Raw genomic sequence first — 19,820 nt, 5'->3', positions numbered from 1 at the left:
ACACAGCCTCGGGGCTCCTCCCTGCTAGGCCGCGTTTTTTCACTCTGGCGCCATGCCTCGGGGCTCTGAACCCTCCAGCCGCGCTGTCAACCAGCTGGCTCTAGGCGCGCCGCGACTCTCCGCACGCGCCGCCAACGGCTCTGCTAATGACTGTGGCCTTTGGGGTGTCTAGGACCTTCCGATCTGTTTTGGAGCTGAGAGTCTGGCGGCGGAAACAGCACCCGGGATGGGCTGAGATCTGGAAAAGGTGGGGAGCCGCTCCACCGACAGCGAGCCGCTACCCCGCGCGGTGCGTGGCGGGCTGCACCTGGCCCGGGAGGGCGGGGCGGGGCCGGGGCCGCGGAGGAGGAACGCCCCGGCCCCGCCCTCCGGCCGCCCCGTCGGGAAACCCTGGAGCGGCGCGGCGGTCCGGCGGCTGCTCTGCCTCGGCGCTACAGGTAAGCAGCAGAGGAACCCGCGACCCTGTCCCCGGCCTCCGAACCCAGAGTTTACCGGCTCCCCGGGACTTCTCACCAGTCGGGCTCGCTTCTGCCAAGCCCTCGCTCCCACCGCCGGGTCCGTCAGACTTATGTCCCTCTTCAACACCCCACACACTGTAAAATGAGGGGCAGGGCTAAACTGGTCCCTCCTGCCTGCGCTCTTGGCGGTTGCGGTGGCGGGTAGTTCCTCCATCCGTGGTACTTCCTCCACCAAAGAGCTGAGGGGTGAATGAAGTGCCCAGACCCTCTTCTGGAACTTGGGGTGTGGGAGGATTACCAGCCGTAGTCCTCCCTCAAGGGCTCTACACCCTTTCCCCCTCAAATCATGCCCCTCCTTGGTATTCCTTCTGCGTGTGTCTCCCCAGATGGGACCACCCAGGACTTATGTGCTCCAGTACAGAAAATCTATCAGAAAGGTTTCCTCCTGCCAGCGCCGCCCCATCACACTTGAGCAGAAGGGACAAGCAAGCAAAAAGCTTGCTGGTGGGAGTCCCTTACAGCCCTACTTGGTTGACCTCCCCTGAATGCTTGGGTCTTTCGGGAGTAGGGAGGGATTTGTGTGGTATTGTGTGGGAGGGGACCTGATGGTTGTGCATGACTGTGGCTGTCATCAACTTCCTGATTTCTAGTCACTTGTTCCAAGCCTCACGCTGACAGAAAGGAGGAACAGCTTGTATTGCCCCAAGGGTCAGGCATCCCAGACCTAGAGCTCTGCAGAGAGTAGGACAGGACTGTCCTACCTGTGTGGGCACTGGCAGTGATCACTTTGCCAACAAAGCTTCAAACAGACATCCTCTATTAACCAGGAGGTCCCAAGGAGGGTCTTACACTGTGCTCTCAGATCACCCCAGGCCCACAAACACAGTTTACAGACACTGGGTGAGGTTAATAACTCTGGACACACCAAAAAGCCTCCAGGACTTATGCTTATTTTACCTGGGATATGTGTGCACTGTGTAGGCCTACTTCTCCTCTCCAATGGGTGAGCTGTTTCCCTACTCATCAGAGAAAGGTTGGGAAGGATGACACAGACAAATTCATGTGATTACTAGAACAAGGCAAGGCCAGGGTTTTGAAATATGCTTTTGTTCTAATTATTCAACAATGGTTAGGATCATTGCAGGCATTTCCCAGCTCCAGTACCATGCATTTTTTTATATTTATTTTTTAGGTGTAGATGGACACAACACAATGCCTTTATTTTTATGTGGTGCTGAGGATGGAACCCGGGTCCCGCCCGTGCTAGGCGAGTGCACTATCGCCGAGCCACAATTCCAGCCCCAATTCCAGCCCCAAGTACCATGCATTTTAATAATCCAAAGGTAACAGAAAAAAAAAAAAAAAAAACTGCTCTCAGGAGTATCAGGCAGGGCTGAGTGCAAGGGAAGATGGAAATCTGGAACTCACATGGGGGATACTGGGCTGCCAAGTAATCACCACCCATGGTTGGCAGAACAACTAACTCCTATCAGCCCCAGCATGGAAGAGCTCAGGCCTGTAAAGGGGAGGCCCTGATGGTTATCAGGTGCCCTCTGAGATTGGAAACATCTTAGCCCAAGTTCAACTGGAGAGACCTGGGAAAGAGATATGATCATTGCAGTCTGTGTAGCCATTGTCTAGAACTGAAGTCAGGACTAAGAGGGTCAGCTCAATCTAGGGCCGAGGGCTTCTCATGCAGGGAGGCAGTGGGTATAATGAAGGTGGAAGGCTGCTGACTCAAGTCTGTCACTAATTTAGCTGTATAACCTTGTCCAAATCACATAAACACTCCCTGGGTGGGGAGCAAATGAGAAGGTATATATGAAAGTGCTTTTTGGCAAAGCTCCAAGCACCAGCCAAATGCAAGACAATATAGTGCCATGGGTAAGACAGAAGGCTCTGAAGAGAGATGAGCCTGAGTGCAAATTCAGCACAACTACTTCCTAGCAGTGTGACCTTGGTTAGTTAATGTTCCTGTGTTTCACTTTTCTTCTGTGTAAAATGGAGAAGATAACTATAGCTTGATTTGATAGAATACAGTGATGTGTACCTGTAGTCCCAGCTACTTGGGAGGCTGAAACAGGAGGATCACATGAACCCAGGAGTTTGAGGCTAGTTTATAGTTTGGCAACAAAGTGAGACCCTGTCTTAAAAAAATAGTATTTTCCTAAATATCTTATGACTCCTACAGATATATTCTGATATTTCTAGCCCTGGAAGTGAAACTAAGGACCAGAGGGGTGTGTACATGCTGGAGGGACTCTTGAGTGGCTATGTCAGAGCCTGGGTGAACTTGGATCTATAGCCCCTGTCCCTCTTTGGGAAAGCCCAAAATGATCATTCTCATTTGATGGGTCTGAGAGTGAGGATTTGAATAAGCAAGAGGTCAAGTGTAGGGCAGTGCCTGTCTCTGTGTCAAGCTCAATGCTGTAATTGTGCTATATAAAAGGCTTGTGTGATGAACAAGAACGGGTTCAGTCCAGGGAGAAAAAAAGGAATGTTAGAAGACTCTTTTATGGTACCTGAGAGCCCTAAAGGGTCAGATTATTCTCCTGAACCCTGTCCAGCCTACTCTGGGTCCTAGGAAATGGCCTAACCACACACCTCAGGGCAAAAGGATGCTGCAGGCACTGAAGGCCACATGGATGAGTCAGGAAATAGAAGTTTGGGGACCAGGATATAAGGATCAGGGAGAAGGGAAATAATATGTAGGTATCTAGGGCTGTTGGTTTGCCTCCATGAAATCTACGAGGAACTCCTACATGGGGAAAGTGAGTGAGAAACTTAGAAGCAAATAAACACACTTAGATCCAGGGGGCATCGAGACACACCCTTGTCTAAGAAGGCTTCTTTTGCAAGAGGGGACTTAGGAGTAAGAATTTGAAGAACAGAAGCATGGCCTGCTTACCAGGGAGATAGGGGCAAGAATTTGAGGAGGGAGAGCCAGCCAGTGCCAAGCATCTGGTCAAGTTTGAGAATATGTGCAAACAGGAAGCACACTGCCCAGGCTGTGCTTCTGCCACAATCAAGTAGAACCAAAGGAACATGAACACGGCTGTTCTGATTGTAAAAGGGGGAGACAGTTTTGAGGCAAAGGAGCCTGGCTGGCAGCTCTGCTGATTCTCCAGATGCTGGGCTGTAAGGGTACCCTTTCAGATGCTGATTTGCTGATTTTGAAGTAGAGAGGAAGGGGCGGATCCTGGAGTCAGGGAATGAATCAACAGGACCTGGGAGTAAGCATGGGGTGAACCCACCATGGAGAAGGGATTAAATACTCTATAGTATTTAATTAATTAGTTGGGGTTGTTTTGATGATTTTCTTTTAATATATTTTTCAATTTTATGTGGACACAATATTTTTATTTTATTTTTATGTGGTGCTGAGGATCGAACCCAGTGCCTCATGCATGCTAGGCGAACACACTACCACTTGAGCCACATCCCAAGCCCTGTTTCGAGGATTTTGATGTGACTGGCCACCGTGGGAAACTGGGAAGGCTGGCTCCTTAAGGGACAGGGCCCAGACCCTGAGTTCAAAATGTGACAGAGTATCCAGTCTCCCTGGGTAGAAATTCCACAACCTAGAGCAGGTTGTGAGAGTGAGAAGGAAAAACCTGTTTCACCCTCTCCAATCTAGAGATTGGTCCCAGTCTTCAGGAACACCCTTTTTTCCTCTATTTTGACCTTGCGCTGCCCCTCAATCCCCTGCAACCAACAGATGGTTAAACTGAATTAAAATTTCTTTTTTCTTTGTCTTCCTTCAAGTCCACACTGCTTGTCACCAGAATTCCTAGGCCAGTAGAGAAGCCCACTTATTCCCTGCCTGGGACCGTCTTTCATCCCTGGATTCCTAGGGGTCCAGGACACACCTCTTCCCCATCTGGCAGGGCCTGGAGATCCTCCAGGGAAAAACCTATAAGCTGTTGAACTTCCTCTTTGTCTCCCTGTCAATTTGATTTTCAGTGACTTTTGCTCAGAATAAGTCAACAAAGATTTAGTGAGCACCTACTATATGCCAAGCACTGATCAGGGTATACAGTGTGAGGCGAAGTTGGGTTGGGTTTTTCAGTTGAGAATCTATGTTTGGATAACTTCAGCTTCATATCGAATGTAAATATAGAATGAACCTAGATATACTGGGGGGAAATGTTAATAGACTGGCTACAGGAATAACTTTCAGCACATTTCTTGGGGACAAATAAGCCACAGTACTGCAGCTTTGGTCTTGAGGAAAAGTTAAAAGTGTCTTGAAGGTGGAATTATGGGGGAAACCTTCCAGTATTCTATGATCAAAAGGGTCAGAGGTGGGAGGAGAGCTTTGGAAGAGATAATTTGCCCCTCTGTTCATAGCATGGTACTGGGGACAGGAAACAAGAGCTGGGCTTGATGGGGAGAAAGTGTTAGCCAGGAAGAATAGGCAACCAACATTTGGCCAAACAGCCTCATAGTCCCTTTCTCCACCGGGAGCTTGAAGTTGACCTATCCCCTCCCTAACATGATGTCCAGCTTCAGACACCTGTGCCCTCATTGAGAGTGATAGCAGTCCTTACTTTTCAAAGAGACTTGTAATTGGGCTGTAGTTTGACTAACTTGAGCAAACATTCCCCTGGGTATGATGAATCAGCTTGCTTCCTGGCTGCCACGTCTCCCAGGAGGTGAACAGCTCATTCAATAAACAGGAAGAAACTTTGTTACAAAAAAGGCCACCTGGCCAGCAAGGGTGTGTTCTGAGTGGCTGACCCTGGCTTTCACAAAACAGAGACTTTGCCTGGGACTTCTCAGTTTCTGCATATTTAAAGTATTTGAATCCCTGGTTGGGAGCTGGAGGAGGGCAAATGCCACACAGGGGGTCTGGGAGTGGAAAGGGAAGTTCTGCTAGAGCCCAGAACCCACATGACCTCCAAGGGGGAGGTGAGAGTTAGCTAGCAGAGCAGCAGGGTTCTGGGCTTGCGAGTGATGGGGTGTCACCTAACCAAGTGAAGTCACTAACCAAGATAGCCTCACCAGTAAGATGAGGGCACTGAACTCAGACAACTAATCAAGACAGCAAGCTAAGGGTCCAACAGCAGAATATCACATAATGTAAATACCTGTGGCAAGTGCGTTCAAAACATCATTTAGTGTAGCCAGTGCTTAATGTTTAACCCCTCTGGCTTCATTTCATTTAATAAGAGTTTATGGAACACCTACTCCATATCAAAGGAATCCTAGGCTTTACAAGTGATAAAAAGGTGGAAACAACAAGGACTTTCAGGTCCCAGGAGGGAGAAGAGATGCCTCTGACACAAGGCAGGCAGTGATGAGGCCAGAGTGAAGGTGGAAATAGGAGGCCAGGGCTAGGGATGGAGGTCAGTGGTGGAGCCCTTGCCCAACATAGGCTGCATCGTTGGCTTTCAAACTTCTATGACCGGAAAGGAAGAAGCTTTACAAGACCTAGTACTCATATATGTGTGGCAGGTAACCCAAAAACTCTTAGTGCAGTTTTATACCTTAATAACATCAGGAGTATAAATTATACAAAGTAACAACAACAACAAAAGTCATTCAAAAATTTGATCAGCCTGGCGGGGTGACACCCCATCAAACTGAGTTATATCTGCAACCCCCAGTTATGATTTAATATTTTACCTTAACATTTGCTATATTTCCTCTCCATTCAGGTGGCATCATGTATGGTCTGTATTTGTGTGCATAAGTTCTGATAAAATTTAGATTTTTATAGTCAGGTATTGTGGCACACCCTGTAATTCCAGTGGTTCAGGAGGCTGAGGCAGGAGGATCACAAGTTCAAAGCCAGCCTCAGCAAAAAAAAAAAAAAAAAAAAAAAAAAAAAAATGAGGCCCTAAGCAACTCAGTGAGACCCTGTCTCTAAATAAAATAGGGCTGGGGATGTGGCTCAGTGGTTGAGTGCCCTTGAGTTCAATTCCTGGTCCCCGCCACCCCACCCCCCCCACCCCCGAAAAAAATTTTTTTTTGATCAGCCACATCATGGTGCTGTAATCCCAGTAGGAGGCTGAGGCAGGAAGAACAGGAGTTTCAGGCCAACCTCAGCAACTCAGTGAGGTCCTGTCTCTAAATAAAATGTAAAAAGGGGCTGGAGATGTGATTCAGTGGTTAAGTGCCCAAAGGTTCAATCCCTGGTACAAAAACACAATTTTTTTTTGGATCATTTAAATTTATTTTATGAATTTTGAATAACAAAATTCTAGTTTTAATTTTCTATCAGATACTGTTTGTCATCTTCAATGAACTGAGGATAAAGATTAAAATATAAATTGATTATTTAAAATTGATAAAATTAAACAAAGGCAAAGGAAATTTAAATGAAACTTTCCAGCGATACTCATTTTTAACATTTGTAGCCTTCATACTTCTGAATTTCATACTTCTGAAGTTATTAAAGCTCAGAACTGCATGTATGTATGTATAAATAATAACTGAAATGAAAGTTTAATGGAATAATACCTACCCATATTACATGTGATACAATTTGATAATTCCTTTTTCATCATTCATTCTTTTCAAGAATTATTTTTCATGCTGATCTGCCACATTCTTAAGTTATTTTATAGCACTGTAAGAGGTTTGGTTAGTGGTTGGCTAGCCTCTGGCTCCTGGTCCTCACACCCACTGAGAGAAGGTACATTCCTGTTTTGCTTGGTGGGGCCCAGGAAGCAAGTCCCATTCATTTAATCTAGGAAGACTTCCCATAAGAGGATTTCTGGCATTATCTCAGTGCATTGAAAGTCTGATGAATTAAAAAGACAAATGATCAGCAACAGCAGGAGGGGAGTAAGTGGATAAGCACTATGGGCACTTTTTTTTTGTCAGTGGCCCTGGGTGTGGGGCCCCAAAGGTGAGGGAGATAGGCAGGACATGGCAGGTGGATCCTGTGAAGCCTTGCACTTTGTTAACAAAGTACCACAGTAGGAGCTATTTCTTCTCCAAGGCTGGTGGAGGGGGTGACCACCCCGCTCTTGCTAACCGCACTTGTGGGAATCATCATCTATGCACAGGGCAGGAATTTTTAATCCCAAACTCCTGTGGCCCACTGGATTATGTGTCTCTTCTGAAGGACTATTATGTTGCCTGCATGCCGAGCAAACAAACCAGACAGTGATTACTGCCAAGCCTAATCACAGGTGTCTTGTTTCAATTCAGGATGTGGTGAGTACCTTGAGGAACTATAGATTCCAGAAAGAAAAGTTTTAGACAGCTAGTTGGACTGAGAGAGTGGATGCCTGGGAGCAGCTCATTTTGACCCTAGTTCTCTTTCTCCAGGAGAAATAAAGGAGACGAACCCTGCTTCGGGGACCAGAAGGCAGTGCCAGAAAGAGTGAGCTGGAGTGACCTGGGTGGCTCACATTCCTAGAGGAGGTGAGTCCTAAAGCAGTGGGTACTGCTAATAAGCACAGTGTTACCACACTTTCATTGTTAACTTGTGTTCTCTTTCTTGCTGGAGGGGGAAGGTAGACAGAAGATAGCAGAAAACATGTTGCCTTCAGAATGTTCCATACTATCCCATTCTGTAGCTCTCCAATTGGGCTTGGCTGCAGCAGTTCCAGAATTAATGAGATGTTTAGCTCAATGAGAACCCTTTGGATTGACCCCAGCATAGTTCTAACCCAGGGTCAGAAAACTGCCATTACATTGCACCCTCGTTTCTTCCCTTAAACCCCCTTCAGTTCCACAGGAAAGTCTTACCTTTTCAGCTAATTCTCTAGGCTATTATTAAGTTTTAATGTTATAAACTTTTTTGTGTGTGCACCAGGGATTGAACTCAGGGGCACTGGACCACTAAGTCACATTCCCAGCCCTATTTCATTTGTTTGTTTGTTTGTTTTTTAAATTTAGAGACAGGTCTCACTGAATTGCTATTGCTGAGGCTGGCTTGAAACTCCTGCCTCAGCCTCCCGAGACACTGAAATTACAGGCATGTGCCACCACACCTGACTGTTATGAACTTTTGAATAGGTAATATAGTCAGGGTTCAAAGGACAAAAAGGGATTCTGTGAAAGATTTTTTTTTTTCTGCCTTGTCTCCTCCTGGGACAGGTGCTACTTGGACCCCCTGCTACCCCCTCTTGTTCTCCAGCAAGAATTTTAAATCCCTTGAGAACGGGAATTTAGTCTTGCATTCCTTCACGTTCCTCTGTGTCCCACCCTAACACCCAAGGGAGTTTTGCTCTCACCTTATCACTACATTCCCCCTCTTCATTGGCTCTGCTGCTCTACTGGGTCAGACCCTTCAGGCCTCTCTTAACTGACCATCCAGCTACCAAGCAGGTTCTTCTCCTAGACGCTTTCTACCAGCTGTCATATTGCTTCTCGTGGAATTCTGGGCTCCCAGCTAATCCTTTATTGTTGCTCACACCTCAGGTCAAGGGCAAACTCCCCAGTTGCCTGTTCAGACTCATCTGCTGCTGCTCCCATCAGACGTCATACTCCCACCATAGCAGATGGCTCTCAGTTTTCTGATTGGCCATGTTGTTCCCCACCCCTAGGCCTCTGCTTGTGCTCTTCTCTCTGCCTGGAACATGCTCACCAGGGTGACTCCTACTCTTGTGTTCAAGAAGCTCAGCACAAGCTTCTTCCCCTGATGGGATGTCTCTGTTTTTCAATATTTGTTGAGATTCCCTTCTCTTTCATCACCTAAGGGTGCCTCTCTTGTGTTACCATCTTGCTGAGCAATCACTGTTTAACATCTTACTCCCTCAATTGATGTACACTCCCTGAGCCTTGTTCACCCCTATGTTCCCACAGTTTGCAGAGCTGCTGGCAGATAACAGATATCCCATAAATATTGGCAGAATGAACAAATCTCTCTCATCTCCTAGACAATACAAAAAATGCAAACCAAATGCCCAAAGAGATTTCTTTTGTTTGATTTTTTGATGCTGCTGCTGAATCTGATGTTATGAAAGAAAGTGCCAGTCTCCCCATGCCCAGAGCAAACCCTGCTCCCTGTCGAGATTATGACAGCCATGTATTCCCCAGATGTAAGTGACTATGCCAGGCTTCCCCACGGGCAGGAGAGAGTAGGTTTAAATAGCAGAAATAAAGAGCTGAACCAGTTACTTTTAAGCAAAATATGCAAAGGATGATCATCGTGGTTTTGGCCAGGGACCAGATGCTTGAGGTTAATTCCTGGGACGTTGAGCAGGGATTTATTAATTATCATAATAGAAATACTTGATACCACTTATTGAGAGCTTAGTAAACGCCAGGCACTCTGCTGGGTATTTTACATACAATATCCCATTTAATCCTCATCAGCACCCTGCGAGTTAGGTATTAGTTATTCCCACTTTATAGATGAGGAAATTTGAGACTTAGAGGGATTAAATAAGTCACCAAGGGTCTTGCATGCCTAATGATAACAACTAATGCTTTTTGAGAACTTAATATGTACAGAGACTGCCAAGTTTTTCCACATTTTTTTTTTCAAAGTTAATCCATATACCAACCCTAGGAGGTAGGTGCTGTTACGATAGGGGCAGTACCGTATTCATGCTCCATTCTTTTGCCACCAACATCTAGTGCTCCATCAGTGAGCCTTAGACTTCCAGAGCTGGCCCCAGGAAAGTTTTGCAAATACTCATCCTTTGAGGTGTGGGATACATTCCTGAAGTTGGAAACTGATGAGCACCCATGCTTGGTCCTGCCTGGAAAGTATCATAAAATCTTAAGTTTAAAGATCTTTTTTTAATTTTCATTATAAATGAGTAGATTTGGAAGAATACAGTTAGTTGGTCCTTGTACAATATGGTTTAAACTATGTGGGTGCATTCATACATGAATTTTGTGTGTGTGTGAAGAGGGAGATTTTCAACAGTTTAAAAAACTAACAAATCTTTTATCCTATAAATATTGAAAAAAATTAGATATGTCATGAGTATGTGAAATATAGGTAGATAAAATTTATTTTAATCTATTTTATTATTTACTAACATAAAATATACAAAAATCTATTATAAAAAGTTAATTTCTTTTGGGGGGAGTTATCAGGGGTTGAACTCAGGGGCACTTGGCCACTGAACCACAATCCTAGACTTAATTTGTATTTTATTTAAAGACAGAGTCTCACTGAGTTGCTTAGTGTCTCGCTTTTGTTGAGGTTGGCTTTGAACTTGTGATTCCCCTCCTCAGCCTCCCAAGCCACTGGTATTACAGGCATGCACCACCGTGCCCGGATGTAAAAAACTAAATTTTCTCAGAACTTAAGCACACAAATATAGACCACACATGATACCATTTGAATGGAGAGAAATGTAGCCAATGTAAAGGTACAATATTAAATCATAACTGGGGTTTGGGGATGTAAGTCAGTGTTAAATTGTGTATTTAGCATGCACAAGGCCCTGAATTATATCCCCAGCACCAAAAAACAAATCATAACTACGTAAAATAACTGTACATATTGTACTCCTGTAATAATTTTGTAGCTACCTCCTGTTGCTATGATGGTGAGTTCCATTATTTTGAGTATCCAGTTAAAACACCATGCAACACTAATTATCTTCAAATGAGCAGTTTCTCTCCTCAGAAAATTGAGTATCACACTAAAAAGTGATCCCTGGTTCATGCGCATTTTTCACCATATCTATTATATATAACAAATATGATGGATTGACTGTTGATGTTATCAGTAAGACTTCTGGTGAACAGCAGCTATTATTTAATTCGGGGCAAAGTCAAGCTCTATTTCTAAGTTCCCTATTGCCCATCTCTAATCCCATACCTTTTTTTTCCTTGTTCAGAAACTTTGGCTTTATTGTTCCTTTAGTTTCTTTATAGTTTATATTAATACCTATTTAATATGAATATGAATACAAAAATGCATTTGTATTCATAACAACATGTTGTTTAGGGTCAACGTGGTTTCAAATTGTCTGTAAATGGAATCACACCATATGTGTATTCCTTTTATTTGATCTTATGGTGCTAGGGAATAAACCCAGGGCTTTATGCATGCTAGGCAAGTACTCTACCACTCAGCCACATTCCCTGCCCCTATGTAAGTCTTTCTGCAACTGGCTTTTCCACCCAACCTTAGGTCTACATGTTGCATGGAGAAGTGGTTCATTCTTTGTTATGGCTGTAGAGAACTTCATAGTGCAGCTATTTCACACTTTATTCATTCTATTGCTGATGTACTTGTAGATGGTTACCAGATTTTTGTGGTTTTGACAGTGCTCCTATAAACATTCTTGTCTAGGCTTCCTGGTTTGCATGCACTAGAGTTTATCTGGGACATAAAAGTAGGAATGGAGTACTAAGTACTGGGGGTAGATAGAACTCAGTGAAGAACTCACTGAATAGTGATGCCACTATTCAGAAAGGCTGGGGATGTAACTTTATCCCTAAGTTACATCCCCAGCCTTTGTCCCCGACCTTTTTTTTTTCCGAGATGGAATCTCACTAAGTTGCTGAGGCTGCCCTCAAATTTGTGATCCTCCTACCTTGTCCTCCCGAGTCTCTGGGAATAATTGTGTGGGCCACTATATCTGGCTAACCAAGTAAAATTTTAAATAAACAAACCTGGCAGGTGTGGTGGCATACAGCTGAAATTCCAGTGTCTCTGAAAGCCAAAACAGGAGAATTGCAAGTTCAAGTCTAGCCTCAGCAATTTAGTGAGACCCTTAGCAACTGTCTCAAAATAGAAAATAAAAAGGACGGGGAATATAGCTCAGCAGTAAAGTGACCCTGGGTTCAATCCCTAGTACCAATACATACAAACATATATTTTACTTGTTAGTACCAAGTTGTTTCCTAAAATGTTAATGTTGATTGTCTTCCTGTAGAGTTTCAATGTTCCAATTGCCCAAATCCATGAAAAGTCAGGATCTTAAGGCAAGAAAGAAACAGAGCCCAGTTTCTTAGTTTACAAATGAACAAAATTTAAGCACCAGCACATTGTGACCGTTTAAAGGTGATGCCACTATTCAGAAAAGAGCCTGGACTATAGCCCCAAACCCCAGCTCCCTGCCCACCCTATCTTGCCTCATTTTTCTCTCTCCCTTCCTTTCTCAGGCCGAGACCCCACAGTGTGGCCACCACAACATATCAAGCTATTTTCAGGGTCAGGCCTGGTACTTGGAGCTGAGCCTGCTGGGGTCCCCACTGGTTGTGGAGGATGAGGCTCCTCCGCAGACGGCACATGACCCTGCGGCTGGCCATGGTGGGCAGTGCCTTCATGCTTTTCCTCTTCATCCGGCAAAAGGACACAAGTAGCAGGAAGCAGACCACAGAGAAACCATGGCTGAAGTCTCTGGTGAACCAGAAGGATCACGTGCTGGACATCATGCTAGGGGCTGTGAACAACCTTAGAGATTCAATGCCCAAGCTTCAGATCAGGGCTCCAGAGCCCCAGCAGGCTCCAGTCTCCAAAGATCAGTCCTGCCTGCCTGGCTTCTATACCCCAGCTGAGCTGAAGCCTTTCTGGGAACGGCCCCCACAGGACCCCAACAGCCCTGGAGCAGACGGGACCGCATTTGAGAAGAGTGAGTGGACCCCCCTGGAGATCCAGGAAAAGGAAGAGGGCTATAAGAAGCACTGCTTCAATGCCTTTGCCAGTGACCGGATCTCCCTGCACAGGGCCCTGGGGCCAGACACCCGACCCCCTGAGTAAGTAGCACTAAGTCCTGGGTGGAGGCCCGGGCTTTACCAGAGATTTGGAAGTTAGGACTGTGGCCCCAGGCCATGTGCCAGGAATAAAGTTGAAGGGCATTTGAGAGTACAAGGAAGGATTTCCTATAAGCCCTCTTTTCTTTCACTGACCAGTTGTCCTTATCCCAGGAACTAAAGGAATATTATGGGCAGGTCAGAGACCTACAGAGACCTGAGAGAGAGAAACACAGTTATGAAGGTGACAGGATAGAGAAGAAGGAACTCAGGGTTTGGGACTAGTATTGGGGACAGAGGTACCTGGGAAGGACTGATAGCAGGCTGTGGTTTCAGTGGCCTTGCCCTCTGCTGAGGCCTGTCCCAGAGACTGTGGGACTCTGAGGCAAAGCTGTTGGGAGAGCTGATGTTTCCTAACTACAGCCCTGGAGGTCTGGAATGTCCCCGCACCACCTGGTTTCCTCCAATGAAGGCCACAAGACCATGAAGTCATTCCAGCCTTTATTTGAAACTGTTTATATTCTCAGTCTTGAAGATGAAATCAACACTTCCATCTTTGAACTGCTCCCACCTCATCTAATGTGGCCACAGCTGTGTTCACACTGTCTTCAAGTTAAAGATTCTGAGTCCCCACCCAGCCTTTGTCTTTTTCAATTTAGGAGTTACACCCTTGATGGGTGCTGTGGCCCACCCCTGTAATCCTAGTGACTCGGGAGGCTAAGGCAGGAGGATCCAAGTTTGAGGCCAGACTCAACAACTTAGCAAGACCTGTCTCAAAAAAAAAAAAAAATACAAAGGGCTGGGGGTATAGTTCAGTGGTAGAGTGCTCCAGGGTTCAATCCCCAGTGACAACAATAACAAAAATGTTAGACTCTTTCTGGCCTTTCTCATATGCAGCTCTTCATCCCCAAATTTAGGATCCTTTAGGGCTGTGAGCCTGCAATTCCTCAGACTTGGACCACAAGTATCATAACCCAGAACAAGGGTCACTTGGTGTTACTGCAAGCTTGCTGGCAAAGGAGGGCATTGTTTGAGGCACAGTGGAGGAAATTGGAGAATCTCTCTGGAGGGCCCATGAGCAATCTCTCTGAACAACAGAGGGGGACTAGAAGTGGTGTTAAACCATGGGATCACCGAGCTCCAGATTCTCACCCAAAGATGGAGTGTCTAGATGGCAGTGTGGCCAAATGCCACAGAATGTTTGTTGTAGTAGATGGGGATAGAGAAACGTTTGTAGGAAATTGACTATGATAGTAGAATTGTATTATAGGATGTTAATAGGGAAATGGATTAGAGAGGAACTGTAAATTAAAAATGGAAGAACCTTTTTTCCTCACATTGAGTAAGAAAATTGTAGTCAGTGTTCTCAAATGTCAAATTTGCCCTTTATCACTTACCCCTTGGGGACTTCTAGACTGGATTTCACTTTACACAATACACATACTACAGAGAAAGAGTAGGCCCTGGGAAGTCCTAGCCTGATAGTAGAGAACAGATGAAGGAAGGAGGAGGTGGGAAAGACTGAGCATCGCATCTGGAGCACTGAGCCAGCTCTGGAGACCAGGGGAGGTTGGAGTGTGTTGGCTAGGACCTGTGCAAAGCTCAGAGCACGTGATAGGAAATCAAGGAGCCAGCAGGGGATGTCAGCTAGCGGTTCAGAGGAACAAACGATGGTTTAGGGGAGCTTTAGACCCAGCCCTTCCTACTCCTAGAATTTCCCTGGACCTGGACAGCTGTTTCCATTCTCCCATCCTTCCAGGTGTGTGGACCAGAAATTCCCACGCTGCCCCCCACTGCTCAGCACCAGTGTCATTATTGTGTTCCACAATGAGGCCTGGTCCACGCTGCTGAGAACGGTGTACAGTGTCTTATACACCAGCCCTGCCATCTTGCTGAAGGAGATCATACTGGTGGATGATGCCAGCACTGAGGGTGAGGCTTGAGGGGCCCTGAGGAGGGGCTGGGGTCCCAGGGGTACTCTGAGAAGGAGGACAGTTTCTCTCAAGGAATCAGGCCTGTTGCCTGGCATTGCACTCATCATAGACGCCAGGAGCACAAGACAGGTGGGGGCAGGGAGACTACATTCATAGAGCCTGAACGTTATTCCACTGGACCCCAAGAACTCCAAGAGCTTCGCAGCTTTGGCCTTCAGGACTCCCTGAGAGCTGCCAGGCTCAACCTCAACTCAGAAATGCTGGGCAAGGACAAGGTAGAGGGTAGACACAGGCCTTTCCCTATTGCCTGCCTGCTAGAACACTCTTCTGAAGTCTCCACCTCAGAAGCTCTTTTTGCTATGGTTGTTAATAGGTAAGTGAGGTTGCTCACTTACTTGCTCACTTCAATCAACTCCACAAACATTTACTGAGTGCTTGTGCCTGGCACTGACCCAGGCCCACAGGGTGTCTTGACAAACAAGACAGACCCTATCCTGAAAAGGCCAACTAACAGCCCTCACAGGTCAGATAGTGGTATGGCCATATGAACACATATGAAGGGGTGTGGACTTGGGAGTCCAACTCCATGAATTTAAATCCCAGCTCTGACTCTTCCTAGCTCTGTGAGCTTGGGCAAGCATTTTACCTCTCTGAACTTTGGTTTCCTTTTCTAAAAATGAGGACAATTGAATTCTTTATATGGTAGGTAAGGGGTCTGAGATAGGTGATAAATGAGATGATTCATGTGACACAGAGTAATTGACATCAAATAATCAATCACTCCCTAAGCAATGGTTTCATTTTATTCATTGTGTGGGGGCCATGTTCCATGGGAGTCTAGAGACAGAGGTGTTATTTCTGCCTTGCATGTCTGGGCCTGGTTCACAGGGGAGGCCAGATTGGAGATGGGCCTTAAAGAATGAATGTCTAGGAAAGAGGAATGGATAAAGGGGATTCCCAGGAGAGAGAACAACATAAACAGAATCCTAGAGAAATGAAATTGTTTGTTGGAGAGATCTAGTGTGGCTGAAGCTTGGGCTTATGGTAGGAAATGAGTCCAAAAAGATGTTGAATTAACATTCATACCAGGATAAATGTATTTATTTAGGGAGAAATGAGTCATTGAAAGTGTTTAAGCTGGACAATGACCTTGTTTCAGAAGGATGGCAGCTTTGGAGGAGGGTAATTGGCAAGAAGATAGGCAGACGACCCAGAGTCCAAAGAATGAGTTCTTAGAACCACTTGAAAGTGGGACGATGGTTCCAGACTAGTAAAGGGGTTGTAGGATGATGCATAGACAGACTGGGAGTCTCCAGGTGCTAGTGCCTCCTCTCAGGTGGCCTGTGGTGGCTGGGGTTCTCCCAGACAAGCCTCCATATCCAAACTCCCATATTAAAGGCAGGAACTGACTCCATACCTGCAGCGTATGTCCTGGACCACTCTAGTAGAGCAGTTGTCCCTCCTCACTTCCCCAGCCTCCTCCTGCCCTCTGGATTGTGGGTGATGCTGAAAGAGGACTAGGGCTGTTAAAGGAGGGCCTGAGTATGAGCACTGTCGAACCCATTTCTTCGGGAGTTAACATTTGCCCAGGCAAGAAGACACTTGGCATCATTTACAAAGGTAAGTGTCAGGAATGTGGTCAGAGACTAGTGGACAAGGAATGTATAGATTAGGCTTTTGGAAAGGGAAGGGCAAAAGTTGGGCAGATATGGGAGGGCCTTGGGAGTGGTCTAAAAGGGCTCTTACTAGCAAATGGAATGGCTGTATGGAGCAGGAGCGAGTGTATCAGCTTCCTCTCATACCAGGCTCTTTTGCACCCCTGCTCCCCCAGCCCTGTGCTACTCATCCCTCTGAAGCTTCAACCCCTGAGCCATAGGGTGGGAGATATGAACTGCTTCCACAGGACTTTCTGAGTTCATAAATGCCCAGTTAAGCCACTCCTGTGACCAGGATGGACAAACGACAGAGTGCCAGATTGGCATAGGAAGCATCTAAAGGGCAGAACAGCCTGTGCCTCGTAGGGCAGAATTTGCAGTAGCTCCAGGCACCTCTCCAAAACTTCTTTCTGCTCCTAGCAGCCATCAGACACACATTCACATTCTCTCTGGTTGTTCCTACTTTGCTGCCCTGGACTTTCTCTTAAGGACAATTCTAGCACCCCTAGCTCATCTTCCTGAAAAACCTAACTTGGACCTTATTTTTTCTGTCAGCATGCTCCAAGAATTCATTGAAAACTCTATTCCTCCACTGAGACTAGAGCACCATCGCCCTCAACAATGTGAAGCCCCCACAGAGAATTTGTGCACTCTAAACTTAACAGTCCTAGCTATAGGAGAAAAGGGGCAGCTCTCATTACACACACACAAGAAAGGGCTATGCCTTTGCTATAATCATGGCTACTTAAGAGGCTGAGGCAGGACAATCACAAGTTCGAGGCGAACCTGGGTAATTTAGGAAGAGCCTGATTCAAAATGAGAAATAAAGGCAAGGGGTTATTAATGATGGTGGAATGTGATGATCATTGTTATCCAAAGTACAGGTATGAAGACACGAATTAGTGTGAATATACTTTATATACAACCAGAGATATGAAAAATTGTGCTCTATATGTGTACTAAGAATTGTAATGCATTCTGTTTTCATATATAAATAAACAATTAAAAAAATAAAAAATAAAAAAATGGGAAATAAGAGGGTAGGGGATGTAGATCAGTGGTAGAGCACCCCTGGGTTCAATACCCAGTGCCACAAAAAATAAAAAAGGGTTAATGGTGTAGTTCAATGTTAAAGTGCTTTCCCAGCATGTACGAGGCCCTGTGTTCAATCCCCAATACCAGAAAATAAATAAGAAGTAAATAAGTAAAATAAAATAAACAACCCAACCTTGAGGGCTTTCAGACTCTAAAGATACTTTAAGCACTGTTGAGTGGGAAAAGGCAAAAGCAAAACAAAAGAAAAACCTCAGCTCCTTGGTCAGAGATCTGCAGTCCACAGTGGGGTAAAATTTCCTATGCATTTGACTATTCAATCAGATTAAACGGCTCTCATTACACACACAAAAACAAGGGCTGTGCCTCTGCTGAAATGCAGTGTCCCAGCTCTCTGTCCCAGTCTAGGTGCCCAGCAGGAACCCTATGACCAGGAGTATTTGGGTATTTGATACTGAGATGGGTGGAGACCCAGTGCCAGTCAAAAATCAGGGCACAGATTTCACTCCTGAGTGACTGGGTCAGTGTCCAGGTCTCCTGGTCTGGCAAACACTACCAGCTTCTGAAAACTGGCCCCCAAGCCCATCAGTCAGCCATACCCTAAACAGTACACTCCATGTTCAAGACCCTGTCCTGCCCCAGGGGGAGGCTGAGGAAGAGACAACCTAGATCTCCCTCCTGTGAGATTTACTGGGGGAATCAGATACATACCTAGGGCCCAGAAAGAGTGGAGAAATGAACACAAGCCTTAGAGGCTAGGAGAGAGGAGGTGGGGTAGGGAAGGTTGAGAGATGAGCAAGGACAGGATAGGAGAAAAGGGGCAGCTCTCATTACACACACAAAAAAAGGGCTATGCCTTTGCTGAAATGCAGTGTCCCTGCTCTCTGTCCTATCTGGGTGCCCTGCAGGAACCCTATGAATGCACTGTAGGAAACCCCCCAAGATTCTCCCACTTCTGTATCCCTTGCTTGTCAGAACTGAAGTGAGTGGCCGTTTTGAGGTTTCCTGAACTCCTAAGAGTTGTCAGTGATATAATCAGAAATTGTTCAAAGGCTGTGACTGTAGTTGACTTACAACTTCCAGCGTCTGTTTTAACAAGTAAAGTTGCTTTATTACTTGCAGTTTGTCTCCATATTAACCCTATTTACATTCTTCTGTTTCTCCCCATAAAGAGATTCTGTCTCCATCCCCATTGGCATCCCAGCAATAATGTCTGCAAAACAGTCAGTCAGTGCAAAGTCCCTAAGGCTTGGCATGTTTATGGGACAGAAAGAAGGCCAAAGAAGCCGAGAGCAAGTGGGCAAGGAAGCACAAAGAACACTGGTACAGTGAGCGAGCAGGAGTTAGAGGGTGTGAGTAGCTCAGTGGTAAAGCACTCGCCTGTGTGCATGAGGCCCTGGGGTCAATCCTCAGCACTGCAATTAAATTAAAAAGGGATGAGTGGACTGAATCACAAGACCTTTATAAGCAGTGAGCAGTATGTGGTTGTGTGTGTGTGGGGGGGGGAGTAAAACACAAGTAACAAAATTCACCATTTTCTCCATTTTTAATGACAGAGTTCATTAATATGAAATATACTCACATTGTTGTGCAACCATCATGGCTGTTCATCTCCAGAATGGTTTCATGTGGTTGCCCGTCACTAAATCAATCAGGATCACTCCAAGTGAATTTGAGCTGACATGAAATAATCACACAAAGTCAGAGAAATACCTTTTTCATTGGGTTCAGTGACTGTTCCTCAGCTGAGCTCCCACCAGGGGGCAAGGTAGGCAAGAAAGAGAGGGAGCACACCTCAAACCTGGGTTTTATTAATGGGGGGAGCTAATCTATGGAAGATTCTATCCAAAAAAGGGCAAAGGGTACGGTTGCAACAAACAGGTGGGTGTAATTCAACCCCATCCGGTGACGCCTACTCCTGGAGCTGCATCTTTCTTACCCCAGCGGAGGTAAAGTCCAATTGCATTGCAATGGGGTACAATACCAGTTCAGTACCTCTTTACTCAGGACTTAAAGGTGTGTACACAGCTCCTGTCCAGAGTGGCTCCTGACAGTTTCATCTTCCCATATTGAAACTCTGTACCCGTTAAACCACA

At 45.7% G+C, this 19,820-nt stretch overlaps 1 protein-coding gene across 1 annotated transcript in view; it reads left to right on the top strand.

The window, feature by feature from the left end:
- The first annotated feature begins 334 nt into the window (after positions 1–334).
- GALNT6 (polypeptide N-acetylgalactosaminyltransferase 6) overlaps positions 335–19,820 on the top strand; it is a 36,122-nt gene continuing 16,636 nt past the window's right edge. The window contains exons 1-4 of the mRNA XM_081309582.1: positions 335–437; positions 7,740–7,835; positions 12,492–13,085; positions 14,842–15,014. Of these exons, the coding sequence (XP_081165708.1) occupies positions 12,595–13,085; positions 14,842–15,014 (664 nt within the window). The 5' untranslated portion in view covers positions 335–437; positions 7,740–7,835; positions 12,492–12,594. The remainder of the gene's footprint in view (positions 438–7,739; positions 7,836–12,491; positions 13,086–14,841; positions 15,015–19,820) is intronic.

The sequence above is a fragment of the Spermophilus citellus genome (assembly GCF_964194105.1).
Source record: "Spermophilus citellus genome assembly, chromosome: 10".
NCBI lineage: Eukaryota > Metazoa > Chordata > Mammalia > Rodentia > Sciuridae > Spermophilus > Spermophilus citellus.
This window is presented reverse-complemented; position numbering and strand designations above follow the sequence as displayed.